General features: G+C 38.1%; 1 protein-coding gene across 3 annotated transcripts in view; it reads right to left on the bottom strand.

The window, feature by feature from the left end:
- Positions 1 to 18,542, bottom strand: part of PKIB (cAMP-dependent protein kinase inhibitor beta) — a 123,136-nt gene that overhangs the window by 1,678 nt on the left and 102,916 nt on the right. For 2 of the 3 annotated variants that reach the window (XM_044001961.1, XM_044001962.1), the window contains exon 3: positions 7,319 to 7,493. In XM_044001961.1, the coding sequence (XP_043857896.1) occupies positions 7,319 to 7,466 (148 nt within the window). In that variant the 5' untranslated portion in view covers positions 7,467 to 7,493. Of the gene's footprint in view, positions 1 to 7,318; positions 7,494 to 7,603; positions 7,756 to 18,542 lie in introns of those variants that run through there. The other variant, XM_044001963.1, reaches the window with a different exon arrangement.

Raw genomic sequence — 18,542 nt, 5'->3', positions numbered from 1 at the left:
CTAAATAGATACAAATGTTTCATCTCTTCAGTTTCCCCCAGTATTTCCCTATTGTTTGGGATTTTTTCTCCCTCTTTTTTTACTGATTTATTGAGGATAAATTGTACCTTCATGAACATGCAGATACCACATGAAGATTAAGCAATTAGATTTATGGAATCTACTCCACAAGATGGATTTTGAATATAAGTGGTCCCCAGTGTCTTTGCAGATTAATGTTCTACGCCTGCATGAGTATTTAAGTGAGAATACTTTTTTTTTTCAGTGCAAGGGATCTAGAAACTAGAGGGTGTCAGATTCATAATAGCTAGAGTTTACAATGACAATTTAGCAGAGTCATAACTAGGATTTGGAAACTGGGGCTTTGCACCAAGGTGATGTGCTGATGACACTTGCATATCTTTATGATGTAGAAAAAACAATTCAGTGACTAGTTAAAAATATTTAAAATCAAAAGTTTCCTCCACCTGCTCAAAACATGCCCCCAACCAAGTTCAAGTGAGTTTACTTCCCCCTCCCCAGTGCCACACTGCTATCTGACCCACCTCTACTTTACCACACCAATGTGGAGAAGCCTCCTGAGCTTCTCATCCAGAAAACTTTGCTAATTATAGCTCTATAGATTAGCAAAAAACCAAAAAATTCACCCTTACATCTAAAAATTTGAATCTGTTCTGAGTCTCTTCATACTGTCTTTAGTCAGAATTCATGACCTTGTATTCTTTCTTTGTCCATGCTCTAGCATATTGTTTCAGCCTTCCCTTTTGTGAGTGAAAATGTTTGTTGTTGATCCTTTGTTCTGGAAGAGAACCATGAACTCAGTGTGATGTCAAGACTTGCACTGAATCAAATTTAAGTGAGAGAGGGCTGTGCAGATTCATCAGCTCACTCTCTCCTCCAGAATCATCTGGGTCCAGCGGCAACTGGAGATAGCCCTGGATGTTTAAGACAATTGGGGTTAACATAGCTAGTAAGTGTCTGAGGTGAGATTTGAACTCAGATCCTCTTGACTTCAGGACACTATACCCCCTAGCTGCCCCATTGGGACACAATAAAGGTCATAACCTTAAGCATTACTGCCCTGCCTGACTCTTTTGGGGAAATATCCCAAACTGCGGAAATAGTCCAGCATACCACAGTGTCATATAATGGTACTGTCACCTGTGTGCAGGATGCTATGCCTTTCTTCATGGAGCCTAGTATAGCATTCATTCTTTTGGCTTGCCATATGTTGATTATTTTCATTGATTCTTAAGGGGTCCTTTAGAGATCCTTTGTTGTCAATTAATTGCCATGCCAATGTGAGGGAAAGGACCATCGAGGCAAAAAGTCATCTTCCCTGCTATGTTATGGACCTTAAGAGAAAGCTGCTTAGTTTGATCACTGTGAGTCCTTTCTTTCTTTCTTCCTTCCTTCTTCCTTCCTTCTTCTTTCTTTCTTTCTTTCTTTCTTTCTTTCTTTCTTTCTTTCTTTCTTTCTTTCTTTCTTTCTTTCTTTCTTTCTTTCTTTCTTTCTGGGTGAGGCAATTGGGGTTAAGTGACTTGCCTAGGGTCACACAGCTAGTAAGAGTCAAGTATCTGAGGCTGGATTTGAACTCAGGTCCTTCTGAATCCAGGACTGGTGCTTTATCCACAGCGCCACCTAGCTTCCCCTTAATTATACTTTCTTATGTGAGTATCTAATTTTTTCTCATACTAAATAATAGCTAGCATTTCTATAGTACTTTAAAGTTTGCAAAGTTCTTTATAAATTTTATCTCATTTTATCCTCACCACACTGGGACATAGATGCTATTAATATCACCATTTTTACAAATGAGGAAACTGAGACTGAAGAAGGTTTAGTGACTTACAGAGGTAGTAAGTCTGAGGCCACATTGTAACTCAGGTCTTTCATACCCAATTCAATTGAAATACAATTAACAAAATGTATTTTTTTCGGTCAATAAATATTTATTAAGTGACTATTGTGTGCCAAGCACCTGGCTAAGTGCTAGGGATACAAAGAAAGGCAAAGGAAAGCTCCTGCCCTCAAGGAGCACACAGTCTAAAGGGGGAGAAAACATGTAAAAAACTATATACAAACAAGATATATACAGGATACATTGTGGATAATCAATGGAGGGAAGGCACTAGAACTGAGGGATTGGAGAAGGCTTCTTGTAGAAGGTGGGGCTTTAGCTAGGACTTGAAGCCAGGAAGGAAGAGACAGAAGGAGAGCATTCCAAGCATGGGAGCTGCCAGAGAAAATGCCCACTGAGGAGATGGAATGTCTTGTTTGAGGAAGAGCAAGGAAGCTGGTGTCCCTGGAGAATGGAGTACATGGGGGAGGTGCCGGGCTATGCTGAATGGCTAACAAAATGTATTTTTAAGTAAGTAAGTCTCTTTAGGGAGTTGCCAGGCACTGCCCTAGGTACCTGGAGGCTAAGCTCTGTAATGACTTAGTGTCTCCTGAGGAGGAAGCCTTCAGCTGCTCCAGGTACCTGAAAACTGAAATTGGGGGTGGATATGAAACTCCTCCAGACCTACTTCCTCTGGCTTCTAAAGACCGAAAATTTTTGTAACTAGTCATTCGAGCAGAGGAAGAATGACAAAAGGATTAGATCCTTGGGGGTTGGTTGTGAGCTCTGAGCCTCATAGGAAAATATGTCAGGGCAGAAAGCACACCCAGAAGCTGTCTTCGACACAGCTCAATCACTTCGGTCCTGATCCCTAAGTCTCTAAAAGCAAGCACCCCCCTCTACTCCCTTCTGATGCTTTGATATCTTTCAACCACTCTCAGTGTCTATGGTACACTTGCAGCTCAGCATCCGTATACTGATCAGAAGACTGAAGCCTGAGGGGGATCATGGGGGCTTTTCACTGGCATCTTTACTATTTCAGATACCTGAAGGCTAAGTCCTGAGATAGGTGAGATTGGTTCTTGATCACAGTTTTCTGTATTAACTTCTCTTTATGTAGGAGGCCTTCTGCTTTACTAGGTACCTAGGCACTGAAATCTGAGATAGATGTTACATTTCTTGGGAGCGGCTCCTCGTAAGCTAAGACTTCCCACTATCAGCTTCCTCAGGCCCCTGATATTCAGTATTCAGGCACTAGACCAAAATTTTATCCTCTTTTCTGAATATCCATTTAGAATAACTTCCAGCCTGACATTTCCCATGCCTGGCATAGAGAGTAGTAGTCATGAGTTCCAACGGATCACTCATTTTACCTTTATTTTGTTTTGTAGATGAGACCAACTGAAGCCTAGAGAGTTAAAGTAATTTCTTCAAGTTCACACAGCTACTAGTGGCAGAGCTAAAATATTCCTGAGACATATTCTAATTAATCTTAGCCATAATTGGTCCATCCTAAGAGCTACCCTCTCTCCCCATAATTGTGATTCTTTGTTTTCTCTTCTAGTCCAATAACCTGATTTTATTTTTAATTATTTTCCAATTAAATAAAAATTAAATTCCAATTTCCCAATTTCAAAGTTGTTAATTTCTCTCTTTTTTAAAAAATGTATTTGTCCATTTTTCTGTCTTTTGAAATTCTGCTTTCCCTACTTAGCTAGCTATATCATTCAAAATCTTTGCTACCTGGTCCCCCACCTCTTCAACCTTTGAGTTTAATATTCTTTTAGAACATCCTTTTGTTTTTGTTTTTTAGAACATCCTTTTGACAAAAGTTTTTCTTTACTTTGTCTTCATTGTTTCTCTCCCATTCTGATTTGTTCCAGTTTTGTTTCCCAGTATTTTCTTATATTGGGCAGCTGGTGGTACAATGGATATAGGAATACTAATGTCTAAAGTCAGGAAGACTAATCGAACTGAGTTCAAATCTGTCCTCAGATACTACCTGTGTGATCCTGAACAGGTCACTTAACCCTGCTTATCTCAGTTTCCTCATCTATAAAATGAGCTAGAGAAGGATATGGCAAATCACTCTAGTATCTTTGCCAGGAATATCCCAAGTGGGGTCACAAAGAGCTGGACATGACTGAAAAACGACTGAACAATTAAATTTTCTTGGATAAATTGCTATTATTTATGGACAGGATTTATTAAAAAAAATTTTGAAACAATATTCATTAATGATATTGGCCTAATGTCATTCTTTGCTTTATCATTTCTTGGTTTTAGTATTAGGACTCTTGTTTCAATTCATGCCCAGACATGAATACAATGTGTGGTCTGAGCCCTTAGTCAGAATATAGAAGATTCTCCTCCCCAGCCCCCATGCAGTCTTTCCTAATGCAAGCCATTACATTTTTTGATTGCCATATCACACAGTTTGATTATGGACAGAGTGGGTGTCTGTCATCAGAGTATCAGCCTAAGTCTAGAAAGATGCAACCAAGCTACATCTTAGCTGATGACATTTTCAGCTATAGCAACTCTTAAAGACCTTCTATACTAAATCATACAAAGGGTACAATTTTCATCAGTGGAGAGATTACACTACTGATATGATCTCAGATCACTGAAGTACAAGTCACACGTTTGAGCCATGTCAAAATTACATTCTACTTATACTCTTAGATCTTTTTCAGACAAACTACTTCCTCAATCCTGAATTTATGAAGTCAACTTTTTGAACTCTATGAAATTTTATCTTCCTTTAGCCATCTAACTTTTTTCTCTCTCCCCTTTCATCCCTCCCATTCTTTCTTCACTCTTCCATCTCCACTTTCTTTCTTTCCATCTTCCTTTTTTCACTTCTTTTCCTTTCTCCTTTCTGTTTATTCTCCTTCCCTTCCCTCCTTGCCCTCTCTTTCATATCTCTCTCTGCCTCTGTCTCTCTGTCTCTGCCTATCTGTCTCTGCCTCTCTCTGTCTCTGTCTCTCTCTCTGTCTCTCTCTCTCTCTCTGTCTCTCTCTCTCTCTCTCTCTGTCTCTCTCTCTCTCTCACACACACACACACACACACTGCCTAGGGGTATCTGGGAGCATGTTGGAGCATTTGGTAGGAGATGGAACAAAAGCAGGTATACTTGGCACTTAGGACAAGAAAGAAACTAAGTTAGAGTCCTGTTCTATGTTCTTTATGTGGAACAGATTGGATTTGATTTATCAGCCTTTATTCTCACTGCTCCCAAAATTGTGCTACTGGCTCACTTGAAATAATGTGGAGAGTGATCTTAAAGGGTCCAAGCTAAGGTTCTGTTCGCCAAAACTCATTATTAGCCTCAATCCTGAATATCCACTTACAATACCTCCAGTTGTGATTCCACCCCCCCCACCTCCCCCTCCCCCTCTTTTGTTTTGTTTTGGAGGGGCAATGAGGGTTAAGTGACTTGCCCAGGGTCACAAAGCTAGTAACTTTCTGAGGCTGGATTTGAACTCAGGTATTCCTGAATCCAAGGCCAGTGCTTTATCCACTGTACCACCTAGCTGCCCTGGGTTCAGTAACTGAAAGAGACCTGAGGGATTATTTATCTAATACAACGTTTCACTACTTTTTTATGTGTCATAGACTTCTGGTGAAGCTTATGGACCCCTTTTCAGAGTAACGTTGTAAAGGCATAAAAGATACAAGATTACAAAGCAAACCAATGAAACTGAATATATATATATATATATATATATATATATATATATATATATGTGTGTGTGTGTGTGTATACATATATGTATGTTTGTATGTATATATGTATATAAAAACAAATTTATAGACCCCCTGAAATCTATAGCCACAGATGCATTGGTATGTTTAAGCCTCAGGTTAAGAACCCCTGATCTAGTAAAATTCCCTCATTATACAGAAGGGGAAATGCACCTATTTATGCCCTTAGAATTTGCTCCTGTATCATTTTGTTTAAAATGGAAATATCTCTTTTGAAATGTTACTTAAATTACCAATATATTTATTTCAGAATAGTGAAATTCTTCTGGAAAAAACAATATAGTTTTCATAGAACTGCATTTTTCACTTCTAGATTTTATAGATCATTTCCTTTTCCTATTTTGAAGTTGTTTACAGGATGATGATGGTTATGCAATGATACACTTTATCCTTAGCACCTTTATTGAATAATCAGTGTCAATCACTGCAGGTCCAGACACAAAGTACAGATAAACAGAGTCCTTCTAGAAATCATTGTTAGTGGATGACTATTTGGAGAATTAATTTCAAAACCTTATGTGATCATAGATTTAGAGTCCTCTAGAGATAATTTCATTTAAACCACCCACCCTTCCCTCCTTCATTTTTACAGATGAGGAAAATGAGGCTTAGTGACTTTCCCTATGTCACAGAACTCACAAGTTAGAGTCAAGGTTACACCTAAATCTTCTGCTTCCAAAGCCAGAGTTCTCTCCAGATTACCATTCCTCTTAAAAGTCCAGCCACATAAATATGTTGTTGTTCAGTCATTTTCAAGGCGTGTCTGACTCTTCATGATCCCATTTGGGGTTTCCGTGGCGAAGACACTATAGCCGTTTCCTTCTCCAGCTCATTTTACAAATGAGAAAACTGAGGAAAACAGGGTTAAGTGCCTTGCCCACAGTCACACAGCTTGTAAGTGTGTAAAGCCAAATTTGAACTCATCTTCCTGGTTCTAGGCCCAGCACTCTATTCACTGCACCATCTATTTGCCCACAAATATACAATTTACAAACATCTGTAAAAAGATATTGACCATTAAAGTCAGGATATATTTAACTGAAAAAATAGTACTTTTTATTTTCCAAAGGGAAAAAATTTAAATTCAGTCAAGAATAAAACTTTACTCAGTTTAGTCCTCAAGCAGCTAGGTGCTACAGTGGACAAAACACTGGACCTAAAGTCAAGAAGACTCATCTTCCTGAGTTCAAATCTGACCTCATATACTTACCAGCTGTGTGACCCTGGGCAAGTCACTTACCCCTGTTTGCCTCAGTTTCTTCATCTGTAAAATGAGCTGGAAAAGGAAATGGCAAACCACTATAGTATCTTTGCCAACAAAACCCTAAATGGAGTCACAAAGAGTTGAACTCAACTGAAAACAACTTATCAACAACAATTACAACACAAAAATAAAATTGTCATATGGTGTAGGGCTGAAAGATATCTTAGAGGTCATCTAGTCCTACCCCAATATTTAACAAATGAGGAAACTGAGACCCAGAGGAGGTTTGTCCAAGGCCAAATAGGCAAGTACAGAACCAAGAATGGAATCCATGACTTCAAATCCAGTGTGCCCCTTCCACTATATAGAGTATGCTACCGACCATCAAATGGAGCTACAGAGGAAAGTACCCCTGGTACATAAAACTAGGTAATCATGAAGGAAATGAGCCTCAAGGATAATAAAGCAAAAGACTTGCTTACAATCAACAGTATTTTCAGCATTACCTTGTGACAAGTTGAGGTTTTCTAGCTTTTTAGGCAGTTCTGATGATCCAGGACTACCAGGAGATCCCCTGATGTCCGGTAAGGCATTCCGACGACCTGCCCTTCCTGAAGACGAAAAATCTGTGACCACGGGCTGTACATCAGTCATTTCTGATTCCTTTCTTCATAGCAACATCTGAAAATAGAATGTCCAAGTGAGGGAGAGAATAACTCAATTAAAAAAAAAAGTTTAAAAGGTCTAGAAAATCCCAGTTTAGTAAAAGAAATATTGGAACCACCACCTACCAAGGGCTACATGATACTAATATATCCTTCTCATGTATGCCGGTCATTTGGCTCTCAGAGCTCCTATCTGTGCACTGGAAATATCCTGAACTCGGTGGAGAGTCCTCAGTAGTGTTAACTAGCGTTCTCTAAATAGAGACTGCCTCAGACTTCCTATGAATCATCTGTATGCTTTGAGGGGAACAGATCCCTTTCATTTTGTTCTCTTTTTCTGAGGATGGTTCCACCAGAATGAGAATTGAAAGGGAAATGAAAATGAATCTGTTTGGCTACTCATAAGCCCAATCCAACTGCTGGTCTTTGGTGGGATCTTTGGCCAAAACCCTATCAGAATTTGAGAATACCAGACAAAACATTTTGTCCCTAAGTTTTAGCAAAGCCAAGTTAAAATTTTAATTTCAGTCTCTTTTACCCAGTGAGAGCTGAGACTTTTATTTAAATGTGTTCTACAAACTACTCTCCAGTGATTGTAGGACAAAGGCACACAATTTGTGTTTTTCTTTAAATGCCTGTAAGAGCTGTTTCCCTTTGGGTTTGCTTCCCTTTGCATCTCTGAGGAGCCTAGCAATTTTCTGTGCCTGAGAAGGAAGTCTAAAGAAACTATCTTTACAATACATGGAAGTCAGTAGAAGGTCACTTTTTGCTGACCACTCTCCTTTGCTTTCTGCTAGTTCATTCTTTTAATAATGCTAGAATCAAAAGCTATACTGTCATCATCAAAAAGAATTGAAAATAAAAAGTATATTCATTTCTAAAATTTTACCAAGCCTTTTTCAATCCCTTCCAGTTTAGCTTTGGACAAAGCCAGCACTGAATATTTTGTTATCATCATCCTAATTATTAAAATATTAAGAAGAGATCCTTTAAAATACTTAAATAAAGTAATTCTATTCTATCCAAGAAAAGGGTAAGTATATTACATTAGTGAGGGTCAAAGAAAAAGTGGGTGGGAGATGCATGTTAGAGAGAATCAATAATATGCCTTGTGTATGACCTCATGGAACAAAATAACTTGTCGAAAAGTCTCATCCAGCTCTTGGCACAGTGTCTAGCACACAGTGGGCACGTAATAGAGGCTTGTTGGTCCAATTTAATTATTTAGATGATTGACATCCTTTCCAAAAATTGCTCTTATCTAGATTTCTTTGCTCCCACTTTCTCTCCCTGTCCTCTCTCCTGGGTCTTCCTATCTTACATGGGCTCACCATATTGGTACAGGACTTATTGCAGACACCTGATTGGCATTAGTATTCCTGAAGTTTATAACCCCAGTACTCATACAATCTAGTCAACTCAAGTTTTCCCCAATAACGACTACAGGCATGTATCACCATGGTCAGCTCCTGGATGCTTCTTTTGAAGCTCATGTTGTTGTCTTTGTTAAGTTGGTATTTTAAGCATAGTCTTTCTAGACCAGTCTTATCTTCCTTAATTCATCTTCCTCCTATGTAGGTATCATCCAAGACTCTGTCTTCAGCCCTCTTTTCTTCTCTCTCTATAAATTCTCTCTTGGCAATCTTATCTAAAACCATGACCTAAATGATCACTTCTATGCAAATGGCTCTCAAACATAGAAAGATAGATGATGTATAGATATAGATAGATAGATCTCCCCAGTCTCTTCTCTGGGCTCCATTCAGAAATCTTCAGCTATCTGCTCAACACTTTTACTTCAATAATCCACTGCAACCTCAAAAATTTAACATATTCAAAACAAAACATCACCTTCCTCCCTATACCTCCAACTATTATCCTTCTGGCTTAAAATCTAACAGTTACCTTTGATTTCCTGTCTCCTTCAACTTCCGTATACAATCAATGATCTAAATCCTATCATTTCTACTTCTGTATTGAACTCTTATTCTCAACTCCTGGTACTACCACTCTACTTCAGACCTTTATTGTTTCTTATGTGTACTATTGTAATAGTCTTCTTTTTAAAAAAATATATTTTATTTTTAATTCATGGAATAAAAAAGCATAACAGTACAATGAAAAAGGTGATTGCATATGAAACTGCAAATCTGCTATTAACAACTATTCCCAGGTGGAGGAAAGGCAGTAAGCTCTCAAAACTCATGACCCGATCACTCCAAAAAAAAAAAAAACAAAACTCCAAATAATGCCATAGGACAATTCCTGGAGCAGCAGAACCCACAAAAGAACGAGATGAGATAATTTTCCAGCCAAATATAGCTTAGCTGGTTAGCAGGAGGGGACCACTGTGCCAGGGCAGGAGTGGAGCTCAACCCCACAGTCATGCTGACACAGATCCAATCCTAGTCAGGCAGAGCCAGAGAAAGAGACCCCTGGAGCCTTTAAATCAACTGCAGCACCAGCATCTGATGGAACTAAGTTCCCAGTCTGGTGAGAGGGCTGAGTAGTTGGCTGGGGGGAGATTACAGGATTCTCTGCTGACACTAAGGTGGAATTTGGGTGTTTCACCTCTGCTGGGAACCAGGAAGTAGGCTTGAGTAGCAGTGGCCCTGGTGGGGAGGGGAGCAGGCTCATTGGAGCTAACAACCACAGCACACAAAGTTTTGCTGCCTGGTTAGTTAGCAAGTTGGCCTGGGATTATCTATGGACCAGAGGACAGGCCAGGTGAGTGAAAAACCTGCCCTTCCTTAAATCCTACCACCTTAGACCCCCCTGAAGCTTGGGACAGTGCATGCTGGGAGCAGAACCCCACTTTAAGAAGTAGTTAAAAGTCAAGTAAAAGATGGGTAAGATGAGCAGCCAGAGAAAGATATGGGCCATAGAAAGTTTCTTTAGAGACAAGGAAGATCAAGGTACATCCTCAGAAGAGGATAGCAGTGTCAGGGCTCCTACATCCAAAGCTTCCAAGAAAAATATGAATTGGTCTCAGGCCATAGAGGCACTCAAAAAAGGTCTTGGAATATAAAGTAAGAGAGGTAGAGGAATAAATGGAAAGAAAAATGAGTGGTGCAAGAGGGTCATGAAAAAAAAAAGTCAATGGTCAAGTCTATGCCTTACAAATATTACTTTGGCAGTTATATAATGGAGAGGAGAGGGAAAATTGGAGTCAGGGAGATGAGTTAGAAGGTATAGAAACATCAATATTGTTTTAAGAATGACTTTGAGTGACTGTCATTTTAACTATTATATACAAATTTAAAATGAAAGACATATGAAGAAAGATACTATCTGCATCCATAGAAAGAACTGATAAATAGATGTAAGTATGTACATTTAAAGGCCTCCATTTCCACTATGCCTTACTTCCACTTCAGCCTTACTTCACACTACTCCTAATCATATACTTTACACTCCCACTAACCTGTCTACTCCCTGATTTTGTTCTGCACTCTTGCACCTCCACACATTTCCCTGAGCCACCTCCCATCCCTCCATTTACATTTGTTGAAATTATTTAAGGTCCAGTTCAGGTGCTACTTCTTCCATGAAGCTTTTGTTGATTTTCTCTAGATAAAACAATCTCTCCCCTGACCCAATTTCATTCTACTTTGTAGCATGTTAAATTGTATACTTATCATCATGTTTCTATTAGACTGTGAACTCCTTAGGGGTATCTTTTTATCTCAGGGTTATCTTTGTTAGCTCCAGCATATTACCTTGGGGCAGCTAGGTGACTAACCCTGGAGTCAGGAGGACCAGAGTTAAAAATCTCACTTCAGATACTTTATTAGCTGTGTAATCCTGAAGAAGTCACTTAACTCCAATTACCTTAAAAAAAAAATCCAGGGCCATCTCCTGTCATCCCGATATATATCTTGCCACTGGACCCACATGGCTCTGGAGGAAAGAGGTTGGTGACCTGGCACAGCCCTCCCTCAATTAAATCCAATTCACTGCAAGTCATGATATCACCCTGATGATGAAAGACAAACAACAAGAGCATAATATCTGGGACATTGTATGTGATTAATAAATATTCATCTGATTGTTTAATTGAAACTTTTTATTTGGAAAAAAACCACTATCTCCGACCTTTTATTGGGTGATCTACAGATTCTCTAGTATAGAACTAACCCTAAGAGAAAGGTGTTGATCTAGCCTTGAATGCAGGTGCAAAGCAATCATCATAGCTTCTTTTGCAGTTGTCTTACTTAAGTCAACAGATTACAAACCTATGCCCTTCATTATATGATCACAATCAAGGGCATAATGTGTATATGAGCACTTGTGTGTAAGTGTGTTTGTAAAGAGAAAGATTAAAAAAAAATATATAGTTCTAGTCCCCAAGAAGTTTGTAATGAAAAGGTCAGAATGGTGAAAAGACAGGAGTACTTTAATCAGAAAAATGGAAGACATTTTAAGATGTTTTTTTTTTTCATTTTACTATTTTATAACAATGATTAAGTCTATTTGTGTCAACCAAAATAGTCACTGATCGGCAGCTTTTCCTCTTTCCTCCTCTGGGGAGCTGACTCATTTCTGCTTTGTCTATTGCAGTGGTTAATTAACTTGTTTGTGTCTTGGACCTCTTAGGCAGTCTGATGATGTCAGTGAATTCCTTTCTCAGAAAAATGTTCAGTGCTTACAGTCATAATTAAAGGAAATGCTAAATTTCAGTTGGAGGTTTGTGAAAATAATGATGATCTTTTCCACCCAAGTTTAAGGACCTCCTGAAATCTATGTACCACTTGGTTGTCCATGGACCCCAGGTTAAGAACCCTTGGTCCATTGTGACCTTTTATGACAATTAACTAAGATACTGCCATCACTATAGGCAAGGCAATGTCATTTCACATCACCTATGGCACATTTGTGTTTCTGTTTGTTGTAAGTAAATTGATAACAAACTGCTCTACCAAAAACCCTGTACTCTACTCACCACCCCAAGATACATATATATGTGCTGGTCATTTCTGCAGTCTCACAGATGTTACAAATGCAAAACCAGCATAACCAGTTTGAAGAAGCAGAATGGTTCACTGGACAAATTTCTCTGGCCAGTTCACAATAGGATAAAAACAGCCAACATCCTATATAAAGTCACCATCTAGAAACAAATGAATACAGAATCTAATTGCACATTATTTATCACTCTCCCTAGTCCATCCAACCTTCTTTGCCTATTTGTTCATTTCCCTATCTGCCACAGCATTTACCTTTGAAGAATGTCCAACTTTAATATCATCTCTATCAAAAATCTGGTGACTTACATTTCCTGACTACAAAGCCAAATTAAAAGGAATAACTCTTTCTGAAACCACTAGCTAGTACTGTACATTAGACATAGAAGGAGTTGTATGCCCACTAAAACAGCCTTTTGAAGCAATGTGTCAGAGTCCAATCATTTATTTAAGAAACTAACAAAAGGGGAAAACCAAATATGTTTTCGGGAAAGTTTATGTTATGGTTATCACCACAACCCCTTCATACCAAATGAAAAGGTACTTCTTTGATTGGGGGGGGAGGGAAGGGAGGCTCAGAGGGGATGTTGGGGAAGAATTGCAGGCTAATTGCACATCAAATGTCATGTTTGTTTCTGCACAACCGAGGTATCAATAACTAGGCAAATTAATAACTTAGGTCAGAATTCTTAATTATTCCCTCTGTTTTATTTTGAATTGCAGGTGTTCCTCTGTTTGAAAAGGCAAAGTATGCCTCCAGATAATAATAATTTAGTCAACTGCCAATCTTCTTATCCAGGTCACCAGACAACAGAAAGTCAGCCACATTTTAATATCAGTTATTTTCTTCCCCTTTCAAAATCTTGAATCCCAATAAAAGATATCATAATGATATTATTTTATTTTTATCATGGAAATCTTCTATTTATACATGTGTCAAGAAGTATTCTTAGGGTAAATATGATTATCAGGAACACACACATATGTTGAAAAAGCTTTTATTTAATGTCGACTCAAAATGTGGTTGGCTATATTTACTCACAAGTTTACTTTTTAAAAAAAATTAACCCTCTCCTCTTTTTAAAATAACCTAAAACTATAAGAAATGATGAGCGGTATACTATCAGAAAAACATGGAAAGACTTACATGAGCTGATGCAAAGTGAGAAGTACTGTATACAAAGTAACAGTACTATGGGAAAATGATCAGCTGTGAATGACTTAGCTATTTCTAGCAATACAATGATCCAAGACAACTCTGAAGGATTTATGAAAAATGTAATCCATTTCCAGAAAAAGAACTAATGGTAAATGAATACAGATTGAAGCATAATTTCCTATAGTTCCTTTTTCTTGAATTTTTTTTGTCTGTTTTCTTTCACAACCTAATATAGAAATGTTTTACATGACTACACATGAATAACATACTGAATCGCTTGCATTCTTAAGATGGGGAGGGAGAGAAGGAAGAAGAGAATTTGGAACAAAAAGTTTTAAAAATTGACATTAAATATTTTTTTACATGTAATTTGGAAAAAATAATATTCTAGGGGCAGCTAGGTGGCGCAGTGGATAGAGCACCGGCCCTGGAGTCAGGAGTACCTGAGTTCAAATCCGGCCTCAGACACTTAACACTTTACTAGCTGTGTGACCCTGGGCAAGTCACTTAAGCCCAATTGCCTCACTAAAAAAAAAAAAATTCTAAATAAATGGGGGGAAAATAAAACAAAATAACTTAAAACCTTATCATGGCACTCATTAAGTAAAACTTACAACAATCAAGAGAGAAACCCACCTTCTGTTTGAACAAACATGTGCCACTTATGGTTTCACTTTCCAAAGTCCATCTGGGGCATAAAATCAACATTTCCAAATCATATTCAGCAGGCACATTGAAACTATTTTCAGCCAAGAGAATATATTCAGAAGGTCAAAATGGTATTCAAAATGCAAAGTCACAAACTAATCTTGTGCTTGTCATCTTCCTGATGACAATCAGGAACAGAAATAATGGGTCTCATTACAGCATAACATCTTTGAATTGTGCTACTTGCCAACTGTGTACTCAATCTATTATCATTGACTAATGTGGATAATGGGCAAGATCTACTATGAGAGACTGTATAAACTCCTTAAATTCAAGGATGATCTTTGTTTCTTTAACAATGCCTAACATAGTATCTTTGTTCCTCATACATTCAATAAATATTGTTAATCAATTTTATTTTTTGTTTTCAGATTTACTGACATCTGAGGAAGAGGGTGTTCCGCTGTATATAAAATCCTCATCAGAATCACCAAATTTTGATAAAGCCTCTTAGTGTCTTGGGCAACTAGGTGGCACAGTGGATAAAATGTACAGACTGGAGTCAGGAAGACTCATCTTCCTGAGTTAAAATCTGACCTTACTAGCTTACCCCCTGTCTGCCTCAGTTTCATCACCTGTAAAATGAGCTGAAGAAGGAACTGGTAAATCATTCCAGTATCTTTGCCAAGAAAACTTCAAATGGAGTCAGGAAGAGTTGGACACAGCTGAAATGACTAACAATTCATTATGTCCCAAACTCCTTATAGAAATCCCTGGAGCAATAAGGGACTGAACCACACAGTATCATACTGTCTTCTCCTTACCCCCTCCCCCTACACATACTTCATTCCTCTCCCCTCTAGGACCTTGTGTCACTGATATTATTTTTTTTTCCTTTCTCATCTTCCATCTTTATTTTTCTATTGGCTCCTTCCCAACTGTCAGCAAACATATAGGTATCTCCATGATTTGAAGAATATTTTGTTTTGACCCTGGAAGCTCTTCAAACTCTCATCTGATAACTTCTCCCTTTTATTGAGGAACTAGTCAAAGTAATCGACACTCCCAGACTCCATTTCCTCACATACTCCTTAATCCTGGGCCTATTAAATTTAGCATCCAACTCTAATATTTGATTCGAACTGCTCTCCTCAAAGTAACTTTTCTCAGTCCTCATCTTCCTTGATTTTTCTGCAGTATTTAGCTCTGATAAGACACTCTCTTTTATTGGTGTCAGTGTCACTTCTTTCAACTGACTCTCTTCCTACCTATCTGATGGCTCTTTCTGGCTTTCCTTTGCTAGATTATCCTTTCCTTCCTGCTTCCTCTAAGGGTGAACACCCTCAAAGTGGGTACTTATCCTTGTCCTTTCCCCTCCCCTCCTCTCCCTTCTCTCCTTTCCCCTCCTCTCCCTTCCACTCCTCTTTTCTCCCCTTTCCTCATTTGCTCTCTTTTCCCCTCTCTGTTCCCTCTCCTCTCCTTTGCTCCCCTACCCTCCTTTCCTCTTTTCTTCCTCTACTTTCATTTTAAACATTGGTGATCTCATTAAATCCAATGGCATCACCATTGCTAATGTCATTTCTTCCCAAATTATTTTATGTCTACTTTGAATATGCTTTGTATTTAATTTTTTTGCATATTCTCTAGTAGAATGTAGTAAGCTCCTTGAAGGCAGTGGCTTTCTTTTTTTTGTCTTTGAATGCCTAGTACCTAGCACATAGTAGATACTTAAGAAATGCTTGCTACCTTTGTTGCTGCTAGATCACACTGGAAGGGACCTTAGAGATTCTCTAGTCTAACCTCTTCATTTTCCCAATGAGAAAGTTGAGATTCAGACAGGAGTGACTTGTTTAAGATTGCACAACAAATTAGTGACAGAGCTGCGACCAAAACTGTAATTTTGTGGTTGAGTCCACTGGTTTTTCTACATTACTCTGACTTTCAACTCTCTAGGCCTGAAGATAATTCCTATCCAGAGTGAGAGCAAATTGTTTATTTTTCCCCTTCTGTATTAAATATAGCCATCCTTAACTATTTCTAGGTATTTAACTACTGAGCACAATGATTATTTAACAGTGGTCACAATCTAGATGGGGGAAAGGGAGGATGATGGGAGAGAAGGAGCTGAGCAAGACTGAGTTGAGCAATTCCAGTTGTCTTTTCGGTTGTTTTTATTTTGTTATAATACTTGTGAGTAATGGTAAATGAAAACAATTCTAGATGATTCCTTTTTCATCTATCAACTGATAGGATTGGACCAGATGATTTTTTTTTTTGATGAGGCAATTGGGGTTAAGTGACTTGCCCAGGGTCACACAGCTAGTAAGTGTTAAGTGTCTGAGGCCGGATTTGAACTCAGGTCCTCCTGACTCCAGGGCTGGTGCTCTATCCACTGTGGCACCTAGCTGCTCCCGGACAAGATGATTTCTAAGGTTCCTCCTGATGTAGTATGATTGTATGAGTATCTGAGTTCTATGTTTCCCCCCACACTTCCCCTCCTTTTTTTCTATTCTCTTTTTCTCTTACACTCTTTTTCATTCTCTTACTTCCATACCAAAGGCAAAACTGTTGGTGTTGATCGAAGAAGAATAAGAGATGAGGGGTGGGCAAAAGAAACATTCTCATTTATTTTTTCTTCAACTCAAAACATTCAGCGTGTTGGATTTGTAGTCAGAGGATGTGGCTTTAAATTTCAGCCCTATCAATTGAGGAATGGATGAACGTGTTGTTGTATATGACTGAGATGGAATACTATTGTACTACAAGAAATGATGAGCAGGATGGTTTCAGAAAAGCCTGGAAAGACTTACACAGTATAATGCAAAGTAAAGTGAGCAGAACCAGGAGAACAGTGTACACAGTAACAGTGATATTGTACAATGTTCAACTGTGAATGACAGCTATTCTCAGCACTAAAAGGATTCAAGACATTTCTGAAGGACTTATGATGAAAAATACTATTCACCTCCAGTGAAAGAACTGACATGCAGATTGAAACAGTTTTTAAATTTATTTTTCATGAGTTTTTTGTCTGTTTTCTTTCACAACATGAGTAGTATAGAAATATGTTTTGTATGACTGCACATTTATAACCTTTATCAAATTGCTTGCCTTCTCTAGGAGGGGAAGGGAAGGGAAAGTGGGAGAGAATTTATAACTCATACTTGTGAAAAATTAAGATTAATTTTTTACATATAATTTGAGAAAATAAAATATTAAAATGCAAAAAATAAATAAGTGCAAAAAAAGTGCAAAAAAAAAATCTCAGCCTTACATTACCTGTATGACATTGGGTGAATCACAACCTCCTTAGGCCTCATTTTCATCATCTATAAAATGATAGAGCTAACCTTGATGACTTCTAAGGTCCCCTGCAGCTCAAAAGCTAAGATCTTGACTATTTCCCCCTTTTAACTCATGATTTCATTAAGAAATTAGGTTTTCCTATGTAGTTAAGGAAAGCTTTCTTAGAAGCATTTGAGAAGAATCTTGAATTCAGAAAGCCTGATTCTCACTTTTGCCTTTTGTCAATTGCTACTATATTCAAAATGTTCAAAGATCTCAAAAGGAGCACAAAGAAACTCGGAGGAGAAAGTCCAGTGATCTGGTCTTAAAAGCAGCTAACGGTACAAGGGATAGAGTAGTACTATGACCAAAGTCAGGAAGAAAATTTCAAATATGGCCTCATACACTTATTAGCTGTGTGACCCTGGGTAAGTCACTTAAATTCTATTTGCTCAGTTTCCTCAACCGTAAAATGAGGATCATAAAAGTACCTACCTGATCAAATGAGAAATTTGTAAAAAAAAAAAAAAAGCCTTCAGCACAGTATCTGCCAAACATCAGGTGCTACATAAATGCTTATTCCTTTCCCCTCCTTCCCATCCATATTTGCCTTAATAAGAAAATAACAGTTGTGTAGTATATGTTGTTTAGGCACAGCTGGTTAATTTGCAAAGTGAATTGCTGAATGACTAAAAGTTGTACAGCTATTCCTTCCATATGGCAATCTTCCCCATTGTGATTTTGATATGTTGTCAGTTAGCATAAGAAATTAAATGGGGAATTTGGAGGAGTTTTGTGGAAGCCACAGATGACACAGAAATAGTTTAGAAACTCAGAAATGCATAAAATTTACCTATAGTATTATAGAATATCAATGTATTTTATCATTTAATACCACAAATTTTTACGTGGATTTTCCAGATCACAAGTATGCCATGCCCCTAACTTCCATTATGTGGAATGGATAACTGTATAATAAAAAGTGTCTAAAAAGGCAGCTGGTTTGCTC

Source organism: Dromiciops gliroides, chromosome 4 (genome assembly GCF_019393635.1).
Source record: "Dromiciops gliroides isolate mDroGli1 chromosome 4, mDroGli1.pri, whole genome shotgun sequence".
Lineage (NCBI taxonomy): Eukaryota > Metazoa > Chordata > Mammalia > Microbiotheria > Microbiotheriidae > Dromiciops > Dromiciops gliroides.
Note: the sequence above shows the minus strand (reverse complement) of the source record. Positions and strands in the feature narration are given on the sequence as shown.